At 37.6% G+C, this 15,417-nt stretch overlaps 1 protein-coding gene across 14 annotated transcripts in view; it reads right to left on the reverse strand.

Moving 5' to 3' along the window:
* Positions 1-717: 717 nt before the first annotated feature.
* SMAD5 (SMAD family member 5) overlaps positions 718-15,417 on the reverse strand; it is a 36,463-nt gene continuing 21,763 nt past the window's right edge. For 6 of the 14 annotated variants that reach the window (XM_073355505.1, XM_073355507.1, XM_073355504.1 and 3 more), the window contains 6 exons: positions 11,210-11,760; positions 9,668-9,919; positions 8,851-8,970; positions 7,833-8,054; positions 4,857-5,113; positions 718-3,771 (listed from right to left, as the gene is read on the reverse strand). In XM_073355505.1, coding sequence (XP_073211606.1) covers positions 3,628-3,771; positions 4,857-5,113; positions 7,833-8,054; positions 8,851-8,970; positions 9,668-9,919; positions 11,210-11,612 — 1,398 coding nt within the window. In that variant the 5' untranslated portion in view covers positions 11,613-11,760 and the 3' untranslated portion in view covers positions 718-3,627. Of the gene's footprint in view, positions 3,772-4,856; positions 5,114-6,136; positions 6,331-7,832; positions 8,055-8,850; positions 8,971-9,667; positions 9,920-11,209; positions 11,761-12,729; positions 12,838-12,871; positions 12,970-15,417 lie in introns of those variants that run through there. The other 8 variants (XM_073355498.1, XM_073355500.1, XM_073355494.1 and 5 more) reach the window with 3 other exon arrangements.

Consider the following 15,417-nt stretch of genomic DNA (forward strand, 5'->3'; position numbering starts at 1 on the left):
TGACTTCCTGTGATTCGGCGAATTCTCTGGTTCGGCACTGGTCAGGTCCTGAAGGTGCTGGACTAGAAAGGTTGAACCTGTATTTTACGTTTTACACAATGTACTATTCTGTATTTGCTCTGTTTTTTTCTGGTGCATCTCTGCCGCTGCCTGATTGCATATTTCCGGTTCCAAATGAGGTGTCTGGTTGACTGGTCACTTCGTAAGTCTGATGTTCGTAACTCTGAGGTTCTACTGTATTGCTAAGATTATAGTACTGATGCACATATAGCCAGTCTGGCCACATTAAGCACTAGTTCTGTCTTGTGTACACCCATGCAGCCATTCCTGAATCATTTACTTAGTTTCAGCTAGGCACATACACGAGCGTAGATGAAGCCAATAAAAAAAAAAAAAAAAAAAAAAAGTCAAGCTTGGATGCAGTGAAATCTTTTAGAGGCACTGCAACTGAGATTTTACTCTTTTAACCTGATGTGTCATGCCATTAATCATAAAAATTATTCTAGAAAAGATACCACAGTGTTAAATATATGCAGAGTTACAAACTTACGAAGAAAACTCAAATATAGGTGTAGGAAAATGTTCATTTTGACTCTGGAAGGCCTGATCTTGTGGGTAACAGCTGAATTTGTTGCTCTTTCAATAAAACCATTGTTGGCTACAGTTCAAAGGAATACACAGTGGTCCAGAAGATAAATGACAAAGTAATGTTACTCCTCTTTTTCATGAAAATGTTTTATTTTTAAAATGCTGGAGAAAGTGTTTAAGATCAAGTACAAATACTTATTCCTGTACAAGACAGCATTATAGATCTGTGAACGTTATCAGTTTAGCTTTATTCCTTTAAGGCATTTCATAAGAAACAGAATTTATCATGATATGTAAACAATTTTGTTCCTTTAAAAAGATTTACTTATGTACTATGTGATACAGGGATTACCACATTTAAGCACAAACTTTGTCATTCAATAAAAGGACACAAGAAGAAAAAAGTGATCAATACCCTTGGGCTCCAGTAGCTAACTACAAAGCATCCTTTAATAAGTACTTGAGTTTTAGGACCAGACTTCAAAGAGAAACTGCTGAGCTTCAGTTCATTTGCAAATTTGACACCATCAGCTCAGGATTAAACAAAGACTATGAATGGCTAGCCAACTACAAAAGCTGTTTCTCCTTCCTTGGTGTTCACACCTCAACTGCTGGAAGAGGGCCTCATCTTCCCTGATTGAACTAACCTCCTTATCCCTGGCCCAATTCTTGCTTGCATATTTATACCTGCCTCTGGAAATCTCCACTACATGTATCCGATGAAGTGGGTATTTACCCACAAAAGCTTATGCTCCAATACATCTGTTAGTCTATAAGGTGCCACAGGACTCTTTGCCGCTTTTACAGATGTGGACTAACATGGCTACCCTTCTTATATTTAAGTTTTAGAGTTTTCAGCCTACCTCCCAAACATTTTATCTGGGTGGGTAAATAACGTGTTTGCGTGATAGGGAAAGGGGAAGGGGAATAGTTATTATATACAAAAGGCCCTGCACTCTGCACATAAAAACTTTAGAATTAAAAGAGTCTGGCCATAATTCACTTCACCTAGTATTCTCCACAATACATTTCTTTCCCGCATTTTCTTAGGAAAAGACATTACCCATAGATTCCCCCTTTTTTATTTAGTGTTTGTATTGACAGCCTGGGCATCAAAAGTCCTCCAATTAGTGACACAACAAATACAGCAGGCAGCTGCAGTACAAGCGTTTTCACAGCCTTACACCAGCGTACTTCAACCCTGACCCTGAAGGATTTCTTATGTGGTTGAAAGGGCAATTTAATCTCCATCAAAAAGAACAGCCTCTCTGGCCTCCCTGGCCACTCAGTAAAAGATTTAAGGGTGACAATTTTGCAACAGAAAAGCTTCAAAAACAGACTCCAAGGAGAAACTGCTGAGCTTGAATTAATATGCAAACTAGATACCATTAACTTGGGTTTGAATAGAGACTGGGAGTGGCTGGGTCATTACACATATTGAATCTATTTCCTTAAGTTAAGTATCCTCACACCTTCTTGTCAACTGTCTAAATGGGCTATCTTGATCATACTACAAAAGTTTTTTTTTCCCCTCCTGCTGATAATAGCTCATCTTAATTAATTAGCCTCTTACAGTTCATATGGCAACTTCCACCGTGTGTGTGTGTCTGTGTGTCTGTGTCTTCTAACTATATGTTCCATTCTACGCATCTGATGAAGTGGGCGGTAGACCACGAAAGCTTATGCTCTAATAAATTTGTTAGTCTCTAAGGTGCCACAAGTCCTCCTGTTCTTCTTGCGGATACAGACTAACACAGCTGCTCCTCTGAAACCTTTAATCTCCATCTACATGCAATCGTTAGCTTCAATGCTAAGAATGTCAACTGTAGGCCTAGACTATGTGAGGGGAAACTCATTCATCAGGATTGGGATGAAGACCACCATTTCACACAGGACATAAGTCTTTACAGTCATGATTTTTGATAATTATCTACCACATCTGCATTTGATCTAGAAATAAAACGCTCTGCACTCAATTCCAATTTGCTAAGCCATTCAGTCTTCAAAACAGTATGAGAAAGAGAGATTAATCAAATCTGTATTGGAAGTGAAGTACAGGGTCATTACTAATATTGCAAAACAACTGCTAAGTGATTTACGAGACCTAAAACATGCCAATTCTGAATAGGTAAAACAGACAGCTAGAGAACTTAGCTCCTTTGCAATGTAAGTACTACCATTTATAAAAAGTGGTGTGTATACTAAAATACAAAAGGGTACCTAAAAAGCTAGGTGTTGGCAATTACATCCAAAACAGCATGGGTGCATATCAAGGCAAAACAAGAACTGACTAGTCCGCAGCAGTGCGAAAGAGTTTACCTTGTATCAATTACTCGTTAAATGGTGGTTAAAAGCAATGTTATAAAATTGGAATGGGACAAGGCTAATAATTTATGTTCAATGTATATAGTGTGTTTATGACTGCATTTTCCAAAAGTTAATGCAAGTGTTTTTACACCATCCATATCCGTTTAAAAAAAAAGTATTTCAAGAGGTGTACACTTAACTCACATTGTTCAAATTGAGGCAAATTTAGCTGTAATAAAGGCTAACTTTGTTTATGACAGAAGTCTTCCATAAGATGTTACACAGCTACATATAAAATACTGACTGAAATCTGGAGCTGCACATGTTCAGCAAACAGAATGTACAGTTCTATAACACTAAAAATCTATGATCTGTATTTACTCCTAAAATCTGTCTTCAAAATTCTTGTCCCTATGTGACAGTGAAGAAAATATGTTCCAGTTAGACATATACCTGTTTAAGTTTCATTTGAAGAGGGGGAAAAGTGTTGCGATTTTTTCAAGAAACTTTGTCGCACTCCCCTCTCCCCCAATAGGGCTCAATTGTCACTTTAGTATCACAAGAACAAACAAATGTAAAAATAAATCAACAATATGTAATGGAATTGGTCACAAAGGGGGTAAAAAGTTAAACCATATCTGTTCTCCATCTAGCTCACAGTATCCACACTGGAAGTTTCTCTAGAATTAAAATAAGTTCACTAAAGGTAGAGTTGAAGGTAATACTGCAGCACTATGAAACTGAAGAGATGGGATTAAGTGGTGAGCCCATTTGTGTAAGTACTTTATCCAGCCACTGAAGGGGCCCATGAAGATGAATTTCTATCCAGCATGGGGTGCTTGTGACATCTTGACGATGATATTCTGCTCCCCAACCCTATAAAAATGAACAAATGTTATACCTTTGACGTTATGAGTGTATACTCTTAATCCAAACTAATTTTAGCAACAGGAAATGCAAAGTTAGGCTGTAGGACATTTAAAGCTATTAGAGGCCCCCAAATAAGCAAGAACAATTGTGTTGTTCAACCTTGAATACCCAATATTGAACATCCTTTTAAAGACCAGATACAGAAGAGCTTAGTGGCACAATTCACCTCTTACTACAGTAGGAGTCAGGCCATTTACTAATAGAAAACCAGGTTTTTTGAGAACTACAGATATTGCAGATTTTTTTAAATTTATTTTAAAAGGCACTGAATACAATTTGGCTGCATAAATTTAAAAAATAAAAGTCTGCCTTCATTCTACAAAAAGGTATACTGAAGGCTCAAAAGGTTGATGAAATTCATTTGTCTAAGAACTCAAACTTTTTTGGGGAGCAGGAATTGAGGAAGGCACAAGGAGGAGTCAAACTGTTATATATGTATTCCTTCAGTTTTACCATATGGATCACAGCCACGTTAGTTGTCCAGCAGGTCACTTTATTCTTACCCCATCATTCAAATTGAAATGTGAGTGCACAATGCAAGTCTCCTTTAGAAATGGAAGTTTACAAGACTTACAGCAGGTTTCAGAGTAACAGCCGTGTTAGGCTGTATTCGCAAAAAGAAAAGGAGTACTTGTGGCACCTTAGAGACTAACCAATTTATTTGAGCATATAGAGCTGTAGCTCACGAAAGCTTATGCTCAAACAAATTGGTTAGTCTCTAAGATGCCACAAGTACTCCTTTTCATTTTGCGAAGGCTTATAGCATGCTTTGGATCTGAGAAAGGAAGCATTTAACTGGACCAGATGGAGCAAGGGACCTACTAAACTACTATGGCCAACACACTCACCTGGCAAGTATCACACATGTAACAGTAATGATACTCCAACACAAGGTGTCAGATTAAAATGTAAAAATCATGTTACATTGCAAAAACTTTCTGCAGTATAGTATCAGTGCGAATCTGAATATTTTGCTTGAACCTCTCTCATTCCACAGTAAATTTAAATGCTTAGATAAAGAATTTATTTACCTTTACAAAACTCATTCGAATGGTGCACATTTTGGTAAGCTCATACACTGCCTCAAATCCATGGTTGACAGACTGAGCTAAAAGCTGAGCGAACTCCTGATTGTTAAAAATTTTAAGGCTGCAGCCACTGGGAATCTTGCACACAGTTGTAGGGTGAAATCCATGATGGTAGTTGCAGTTCCTGCTCTGTACAAATATGCTGCTGTCACTTAAGCACTCAGCATAGACTTCCCCACCAACATAGTAGAGATGAACTCCTTAAAAACAAAAGGAAAAAAAAACAGATTAAAAAATTGTTTCAGATTATAATCAAGTTGTATTACTGTAAATAACTTCCTTGAGCTCTGAGACAATTTAGTCAGACTTCCATTTGAAGAACTTCCCTGAAAAGATATTTTTCTAGTCATATACACATAAGCAGTTCAACACACTTTTTCCACCTCAGACGACTTCATTTTATATCAGCCACTAGATGGCCTTCTCTCACCAATTATAGGACAGAATGCCTAGTGTCCAGCTCAAAGCAGCACTAGACCCTCCCAGAACAACAGATGCATAACCTACAGATGTATCTTCACTGTTACGACTATCATCACCCCCGCCACCACACACCTTTCAAGATCCAAGGGTCCTATACATGCCTATCACAATATGCGGTGTACCTCAGTGTACTAAATGCCCCAATAGCAACTGTGTGAGTGAAACCAGATAAACAATCACTACACTCTAGAATGAACTCACATAGGAAAATGATAAAAGACAGAAACACCATACCACCTGTGGGTGAATATTTTTCACAAAGCAATCATTTTGTATCTGACCTATTAGTCCTCATCCTCAAAAGGAAACCTGCAAACTTTCAAAAAGATGAGCCTGGAAGCTTAAATTAATAACTTTGCTAGACACTAAAAATCAGACTGAAGAAACACACTGGATTTATGGCTTACAACAATCTATAACCCTCTAACAACCCCTCCCCGCAGCTGATTTCCCTCTCCCCCTTCCTTTCTTCCTGATGACTGGGACAAAAGTTTGTGTCTCTCACCAACAGAAGTTGGTCCAATAAAAGATACTACCTCACCCATCTGGTCTCTCTAGTATCCTGAGATGGTCACAGCTAGAACACTGCATATAATAAAGGAAGACCCGAACTAATCTTTCAGACTGACAGCTATCGGTGAACTCATCAGGTCCACTGAGAGTCTGGGGTGGGATAAAGTTTGGGGAAAGTAACTTAGAAGCAGATTGCTTCGTCAGCTGATAAACTGCAAGTGGCTCACAGTGGATTTGGGGTCAGGCCTCTCTTCCATGTAATTCTGTTCTATTCTGCTTCTTTCCTGCCCCACTAGTCAGTTGACCTTCCCATGGTAAGGTATTGATTGGGGATCTCTGAGGAGTTGAATTGGAGAGGTAGGCTGTGTTGAGTTGGAGAACAGAGGTACATAGCAGGCTGCGACAGAAATGTCTGCTTCTCCTGGGGAAAATAAAACTCAAGATGAAGAAATAAGAAGCTTAAAAGTTAATTCTGAAATTTCAAAAGTGACCCATGGCTGGGGTGCAGTGCTTTTACAAAAATGAGATAAGTTTGGTATTTTTGGTGGCTGTGTTGTATATAGAAAGGGGAGACATTCAGAATAAATGTCATAAGTAGATAATGTAACTGTATTCCCTTGTGAAGTTAACAGAAATCATCCTAGAAAATTCAACTGTCCCAGGAACAGTGACTCTACACTTATCATAGAGTTAAAATTCCATTAAGATTACAGATTTTAACTTTAAGTTTTAACTTATGCAAGCCTATCTACCTAGTACTCCTGGGGGAATTCTGCACCCACCCAGGCCCCCAACCACCTTAATCTGGACCCCCCCTTCAGAGTCCCACTTCTGTGCATTCAGTGGCCTGTGCTCCCCAATGGCGTGCGGGAGCCGCCACATTTATCTGACAAATAAAACCTGCAGAATTTTAAAATGTTTTGGCACAGAACGCCCTCAGGACTAATATTCATGAGCACAGCTCTGTAATATTGTCTCCATTTCTAATCTATTGATGGTTCTAGTAGTCCACATCAGAAGTAGCCCAAAAGTACCTTGTTACAGTACCTTTGGCTTTCTAAGGCACTAGGCAACTGTTTCAGTTTGACCAATGGTAATGCAATTTTGAGAACAATTTTAAGTACTAAAATGATCTTTATAAAGCAGAGCAGTAAGAAAACGGTTCTCTTCTCAAGACATGAATAAGGAAAGGCATATGAAGGGACATTTTAAAAATTCACTAAAATACTTTAAGAGAATGAGCAGGCTTCTCTGTGTGAAAATTGTGTGTTCATATAGTGCTATCAGCTGAAAAGCATGGCAGACCCAGGGGAAAAAACTGCAAGATCCTGTGAGACCTGTCAAACCTAGGATAACCCCCACCCCTCACTCATCTTGGATTCACTCCAACAAAACAGATCCTTAAAGCCTATTTTAGTTTTGCTTTCAACGTACGATATTTAAACATACTAGACAGCACTCAAATATCCTGTATGAACTGAGAACAAAAAACTCTGAAATATTATTAAGCAGCAGCAAGAACTTCTTCTGAGGAACATATCTAAAATGGTAGTTGTATATATGGAACTTGACAGATACTCCCAGGACCTACAATTTTGTTGAAGTGCTGGCACTGAACACAGTACAGTCATGGCAGGCTTGTTTGCCAACAGTATTCTACCTACTCTAGAAGCAGGCAATTTTTATATTGTACATCATTTAAGTTAATTGGATGGATTCTGTGACCAGAATTCTTCAATGTGTATCACATATATACAATTTCTTTAAATAAACCTTTTCTCCAGGCTTATTATTTACCACTGCAACCACCGTATATAATTTCAATTTTTGCACATTACAATATGCCTGTTTTCAATGAAGTCTTTAATAGCAATAGGTTGACAAGCAATCAAAAAGGAGACATAACGTACACTTATGAATTACCTTTTCCAATATGTCGCCTAGTGTTCTCAATAGTTGAGTTGCGATTAACATTGGACAGCAAACCTAAGCAGAACCTGTTTTTATTGTTAGAAGGATCTGTAAATCCATCCACTAAGACACTGGTGGAAGATGCGTGAAAAGCTTCTCCAACACGATTGTTTAATTCATAGTACACAATTGAACACCAGTGCTTGGGCTCTTCATAAGCAACAGGTTGAACATCTATAATAAAATGGAATTAAAACCGGTCAATATGTATTTCAATTTAGAGGTGTTTAACAATTCCTTTCACATAGCAGTAAAAAATTGCTCCCGCAATCCCACGTCTGTATCTTATGCTCAGAGTTTGAAGGATAGTAGGATATGGTTAAAAAGGCCACTACCAATTTGTTGAAATCTAGTCAGTTTAAAAAAAGGTAAGAGCATCTTCAGGTACTACACCTGCTCTGAGTTACTCTGAAAGTTTTGTTTCACGATATTTTCTTATTTTGGTGCCTTTCCCTCTTCCTGAGCCTTATGTGAAAGACTCATGTAAACAAAGTGGAAAATTATACAATACGTGCTGCCACACAAAGAGAAAGTTTTTCTGTATAAACTTATTTATAATTGACATGTTGAGGCCTGATCTTCAGGGATGCCGAGCAAGTACAACTCCATGTGCAATCAAAGGTAAAAGACAGGGTCTGAACAATTCAGGGGGCGGAAATCAGACCCTTAGTTATTAAAAGAAGCTCAATTCAAGAAGAAGGGGAGTTTTTTTGTTATTTTCTTCTTTAGTGGTTTAAAAACAAGCCAATCAACAAAACGGTGTAAAAATGAACTAGACAGAGGTTGTTTCATCTTGCATTCTCTTCCTGGTGGCTGCTCCTTCTGGTACAACCCTGGACTTCTTCCATTTTCATTTGCAAGTTATATCTACTTAACACCATATCAATTACTCCAATTAAGTTACCACCGAATCTGGCTCTCAGCATGAAATAAGCCAACTAAAGATTAATTATATACCATACTATCTTACCTCTGCTGGATATATTTGGCATAATTTGAGGAATCATAGTGTTGCTTGTGTCCATAGACTGTGAATTATCCTGCCCCATCTGATCTTCGGGGGGCATATATGCAGGAGGTGGAGTATCAGCTTCAAATAAGAAAAAAACGCACAAGTTAAAACTACAAATGAAGACTGACAGACAGATGCCATCAAGCGGAGCATAAGGCCTTGCTTTGCTCACTCAGCTAGGCCACACTTAAATGTTGTCGGGTGCTTGGTTATTAGCGTGATGAGTAAATACACATGCTTAGTTAGATTTATTAAGAGTATTTATTAAGAGTCCCAAGACAATACTCTTCAGCACAACTCATTGCTGCAGTATTTGAGGTCTTATAAGACATTACCATTCCGTACTACTGGATGATATTTAATATAAACTATGCCCTCTGTGAACTCAGAATTTGTTCATGTCAAATTCCTTCTGTTTTAAAAGAGGACTGTTACATATTAAGATACTTCCTCTCTGCTTTGCATCTCATATTTAAAAACAGTGAATTCATTTAGTAACCCCATTTTTCCATATCCTAGCCACAAGTCAGATGGTATTTGGAAAATAAAAACCATAACAAATAATTCACAGAAGAGCTCGTTCTGATCCATATCAAAGACTAAGGAAAAGTAGTAATGAATGACTAACATAGTACCAGAATTGGTTGATATTAAGCCAATATCAATTGATATCAGAAACAAACAGAGAGGCAAAAGGGAATTGCAATAGCTTTTGGTATTACTCTACAAGCATATTTTAATTTCTCAGCAGAGTTCGCATATAGACTGTTCTCACCTGGTAGCTGAAATGGACTAGATGGTCCAGAACTGGCAGGGGAACTTGGGTAAGTGCTGCTCACTGGAGAAGGTGGGTAGGGGCTGTTTGGTGAAATGGAAAATGGAGTGCTGTTGGGTTGCTGGAAAGAATCTGGAAATGTAGCATTTTGTGGCATATGCGGTTCATTGTGGCTTAGGTTCCTGAACTGAACTAGAAGGCTGTGCTGTGGATTGAATTCACTATGTCTAGGCACTAACACTGGAGGTAGAACTAAAAAAAAACAAAACAAAAAAACAATCAGACAAAACAAAAATTGTTAAAAATATAGCTAGAACGAACAGCATAAAATAATGCAAACTATTCACTAACCACCAAAATAAATAAATAAAAATAAAAATTCCCATTATCAGCTCAGGAGAAGCAAGAAAAAGGTGTTACAAGATTTAAGTGCTTCTTACAATTTGTTGATTTAAAAAATACATACACTTTGTAAAACTATTTTACACTTCTGCTCCGTTTCTTGCCAGACTTAATTTATACTTCACAGCATGAAAAATAGTCATTTGTTACCAATTTAGTGAACCTTTTGTGCAGAGCGTGCATACTAAGTGGAAAGTACTAATAAATTTAAAGGATTAGTGTCCTCCTAACATACCATTAAGTGCAAAAAGCTACATTAATACATTGAACTCTAAACTAAAGAAAGGAAATTCAAAAGTCAATGTTTCCACAACAACATTAGCAATTTAAGTACACATCTGATATATATTATTTTGGATTGTGTACACACGCTTTCAAATATACACCTTCCTACCAGCACCATTGCTGAGATAGTGGGAGAACAGTAACTTACAAATTCCTGACTTGTGTGTGCAAATTCTCCACTTTAACCTTGCATTACATATTCCTATGCCCACTCTAGTGGAAAGCGGATTCCCCTGCTAAACATACTTCCCAGAAATTACAAGACTGCCTTTTCCCATTCCCAACTTCAACTCTACTTTCCTCAATGTCTCCCATGGACCCATGCTTTTACATACCACCATGCTTACCTTTTGGAACCTTGTACCAGGAACATGGCTGTACCTATCATTCCTAGTCTGCCCTCCCACAATCACTTGTTGTCTAGAACTTGACTGGGGAGCACCAGTCTCTCCACATCTCTTCTTCCTGTGTCATGCCCACTGTGACTGATAGAACACCCAGTGATTAAAAAAACATACTGACCTACTAATAAGAATTCTGAGGTTTATAGCTAAATTTCTCAAAGAATATGAAGTCTTCAGTTGACTACTTTTGCATTTAGAGCCGAATACTGGTCATAATAAAGTCAATGATGACTTTGTTATTGACTATCGGAACCAGGATTTAGAAATCCCTTCCATAGATCATATGCTACACAGTAAACTGTAGTTGTAAGGTTTTTACCAGGAAAACTGTATCTACTCTAACCAGAATGTTATACTCCACCCCACCCTTTCCCCTGACAATTTAACTGGCAAAGCAACACCGTCTGTGGGCAATTTGTTCAGTTTTATAGACAGCGATGCTCAAACTTACCTGGGCTCTCCACCCTTTTGTAGTGGTATGGATTAATACAAACTTCCTTCTGTTTAGATCCAAATGGAAATTCACAAACATCCAATGGCTTCAACTCATGATGACTCTGTAGATCAGGCCAACGCCAGACACGACAGTATATAACATGGGGCAGGCCTTTTCTGTGGGAAACTTGAAGTCTCCCATCTAAAGAACGAGGAATAGTAACACACTTGCTGGGCTGTCCGGGACTGCTCAAGGCTTTTTCTAATTCTTCCATAGCACCCTTTTTCTTTTTCAACTTTTTTACCAAAGCATCAACTGCCTTTTCTGCCCATTTTTCCTCTTCATCTCCTTGTTTCCAGCCCAACAAACGCTTTACAGCTGGGCTAGTAAAAGAGAACAAACTGGCCATTGACGTCATTTGACACAAGTCTTCAGAAAACCTTTCTATAAATAAATGTCAATGTCTACAAGAAGCAACTGACCAACTGTATTATTTCTTGGAAGACAACACCTGATTGAATAGATGTCACTTATAAATCAAAAGGGACGATTCTTCTAATTTAGTCCTGTTTAAAAACAAAACAAAAACAAAAAACAGCAAGTAGTTAGCCACTATGTTTTGTTTTGGGGTTTTTTGGTGGGAGGGAAGAGGAAGGCAGAGCTGAAAACAATTCGGATATTAAATAGGAAGAGTGATTATTTCTATCCTTGGTTTTAGATCTAATTTTTTAAAAGAACACTGAAGTCCCACATCATAACTACCATTCTTCTAACTGAAGGAAAATTCTGTAGGACTCCTTTCAGACTATCAGTGCTAGCTCGAGGGAGGCCAGGGTAGTTTCCAAGAGATGGAAGGTACTCCTCTCCATCTCCTGTAACTTTGGATTTCCTGACATTGGCTGGTTTAATAGGACTTTAATGCAAAGCTTTCCAAGTTGGCTTTTTATAATATGCAGTTTAGTGTAGATATGGCGTAGGTAAAAAACACGTAAAAAATTTATTTGCTTAATAGGTAAAAAGTTTACTAGACTACAAACAGAAGAACTACTTCTACTCACCAAAAGCTAGATAAAGACAAATTGAGGGATATGGGTAACCAGCAAGTTCCAAGGGCAATATGCTGGAGCAGTGGTTTTCAACCGGGGGTATGCAGAGGTTTTCCAGAGGGTACATCAACTCATTTAGATATTTGCCTAGTTTTACAACATGCTACATAAAAAGCACTAGTGAAGTCAGTACAAACTAAAATTTTATACCGCCAATGATTTGTTTATACTGCTCTATATACTGAAATATAAGTATAATATTTATGTTCCAATTGATTTATTTTATAATCATATGGTCAAATGAGAACAAACAATTTTTCAGTAATAGTGTGCTGTGACAATTTTTATGTCTTATTTTGTAAGCAAGCAGTTTTTAAGTGAGGTGAAACTTGGGGGAACGCAAGACAAATCAGACTCCTGAAAGGGGTACAGTAGTCTGGAAAGGATGAGAGCCACTGCTCTGGAGAATCCTATCCTGCCATCACCTACCATCGCCAAGAAGGGAGAGCATGCTGAAGCTTCTACCAGGGTGCTGCTCTTGGACATTCAGTTTTTTGTAGCTAATAGTGATGAGATCGGAGGAACAACCGAGGATAGCTAATAAAAAAAGATTTTAGACATAATCAATCACCTTGGCCACTTCACTTATACGCTTAGCCATTTCCCCCAGTCTCCTGGGATAGGGATTATAAGCAGTAGATTTTCAGGCTTTTGCAGTACGTTTTCTTCCTAAAAAGGTGAAGAGACTGCACAATAAGTGCCAGAAATAAGACCTTTACAATAAAATGTTTGAGGGAATTAGTTTGAACAGTACTGTTCGATACACAATGTCATAAAGAAACAGTGTTCATACACTGCCTTTGTTTTCTTGAATACCCACCAGAGTCTGGTGTAAATCTTTTTTTTTTTTCTTTTTTTAAAACAGGGAGTAAAGATGACATGAGGAAATGATGTGCTGTGGCAACTAGCTGATAAGAGCTCATGAAATCCCTTGTGATTACTACACAAGCAAGTTCAGACAATGAGCAGCTGGCGAAAAGCAAGAGCGGAGCTAAGAGAAAGGATGTCAATAACAAAAGATGCTTCCTTTCTTGCTACAGAGACTGCCAAACAATATTGTCTCTCAGCTTTTGATAAACTCTGGTGAATGAGAACATCTAACATACTCTGGAACACTGAATCCGCATACAAGAGAAATCCATCTAAGTATTTCAGTACTAAACAAGATAAAATTATTCATTTTCAAGATGTCACTGTTCTCATACCACTGTCTTTAATCATCAGAACTTTTGTTACTTTTCTTACGACCCATAAAAGTAAATTAGATTACCTAAAAGAGTTGGTGGTGTTTTTTAGCTGTCAGACAGCTTTAAAAATATCTAGAGATACCGATTGGTACCTTCCTAATATTTAACATTTAAGCATCAGAAAAACTGTTTAAGTCCCAGTTTACGGCACTGGTTATTATACTTCATGACTGCAACTAAAGCATTAACTTAAGCCTACGTCAAGCAACCATTTTGAATATCGACCAAGTGTAAGCACGAATTCAGAACGAAAACATCAATACTCTAGCCACATTCAGTTTTTGTTTTGTTTTTTTTTTTAAAATAAAAGAACACACACTTTGCCATGATAAAGATGAAAGAAGTTAACACTACTTTGGACAGACTTTCTACAGGAAGCAAAACTATCCTAGATAGCCTACCTCTCAATGCAGCCTACCTCTCAATGCAGCATCTGTTTCTACGGAAGCTCTGGGAGGTGTGCCTGAGTAATAAGGAATTCAAAACTGGGAAAAGCGTCAGGAGAAACCCTATTAAAAATACTACTTGCTCCTAAATACACACTATACTAACAAAAAAGATAGATAGATGTTACATAGCTTTGATAAGCACTTATTCTGTGTTCCATAACCATCTTTACGTTACAGGAGCTATACTTTAAACAGCAATTATTCATAATTAGTTTCCAGGCAAAATAGAGGGATGTGACAAATGGCTTTCATGTTATTTCAGTGAAAAGTTTGTTTTCTGCCTGAACGATCATGCACACAGAAATCTATATGCATCGTTACAAGGAACGGGAAACACAGAAAAGGAACAAAGCTTGGCCAAAAGAACAGACTAAGTTTATCATCTTAAAAAGAATGCAAGTTTAGTGAAAGACAAGTAAAAGCTCCTCAGTCATAAATAACTTACTTTCCAGGTATGAGTACCACTCATTTGCTAGCTCTTATTAATACTCTCCACCTTCAAGCTTCTTTATAAGCATTAATTCACTCTGTAAGGTAAATAAGTATCATACTCATTTTTACCCAAAGCTAAGAAAGCAACTCGGTGGCAAAACTAGATCAAAACCCCACAAAATAAACCTTCAGGAATTTTAAGGTCTTAGCCCTTGCTCACACCACCTCTAATAAATAAATGACAAAACCACTATACATGTCCACATAGAATATCAGTGAAAGGAACAAAAAAAAATTTCCCAAACATGTTCTATTTTTGACATGTTTTCACAAGCTTAAATGTAGCCCTGTGAGAGGGGAAAAAAAGCAAATTACAAGTTTTGCTATTTATATAATTTTAAATTAGAGCCATCTTTCTGTCCCCAAAACATCAAATACTACCAAGTGGCAGAGCATAGCCATAGGAAACACTTATAATGGATTATTACTACAAATGCATACCCTAGAGATCCCTTAGCATTTATCTGATTTTAGGACATTTCTAGACATTTTCTTCTAAACCGTTCTGATATGGCTGTCCTGTGTGTCACGCAATAGAAGTGCAGAACATGTACCGATCAACAGTATTTTATTTGGTATGTGCCATGACAACATGCAATATGTATTTGAAATTTTACCAATTTTATATTCCTTGTGAAACATTTGATACAGATACAGTAAGCAAGTGGCATTTAAAAGCATAATGAAAGTTAGAAAAAAGGGCATTAAAGGCAAAGAGGTCCTTCATAACAACCAACCTAAGCAGCTCCAACACTGCTTTCCTGTTAGAAGTGGTCTCAAGTCTTTAGTGGTCAGAATTTTGGCAAAGAGACACTCAATTGGAGTGTCAAAGAGACACTCAACCCTCTTAACTTCACAGAAGATGAGGATCTAAATTTCAACTAGATAGACAAACTAAAACTAAAAAGATTCTGTTAACTGAATAGAAC

Source organism: Lepidochelys kempii, chromosome 8 (genome assembly GCF_965140265.1).
Source record: "Lepidochelys kempii isolate rLepKem1 chromosome 8, rLepKem1.hap2, whole genome shotgun sequence".
NCBI classification, from domain to species: domain Eukaryota; kingdom Metazoa; phylum Chordata; order Testudines; family Cheloniidae; genus Lepidochelys; species Lepidochelys kempii.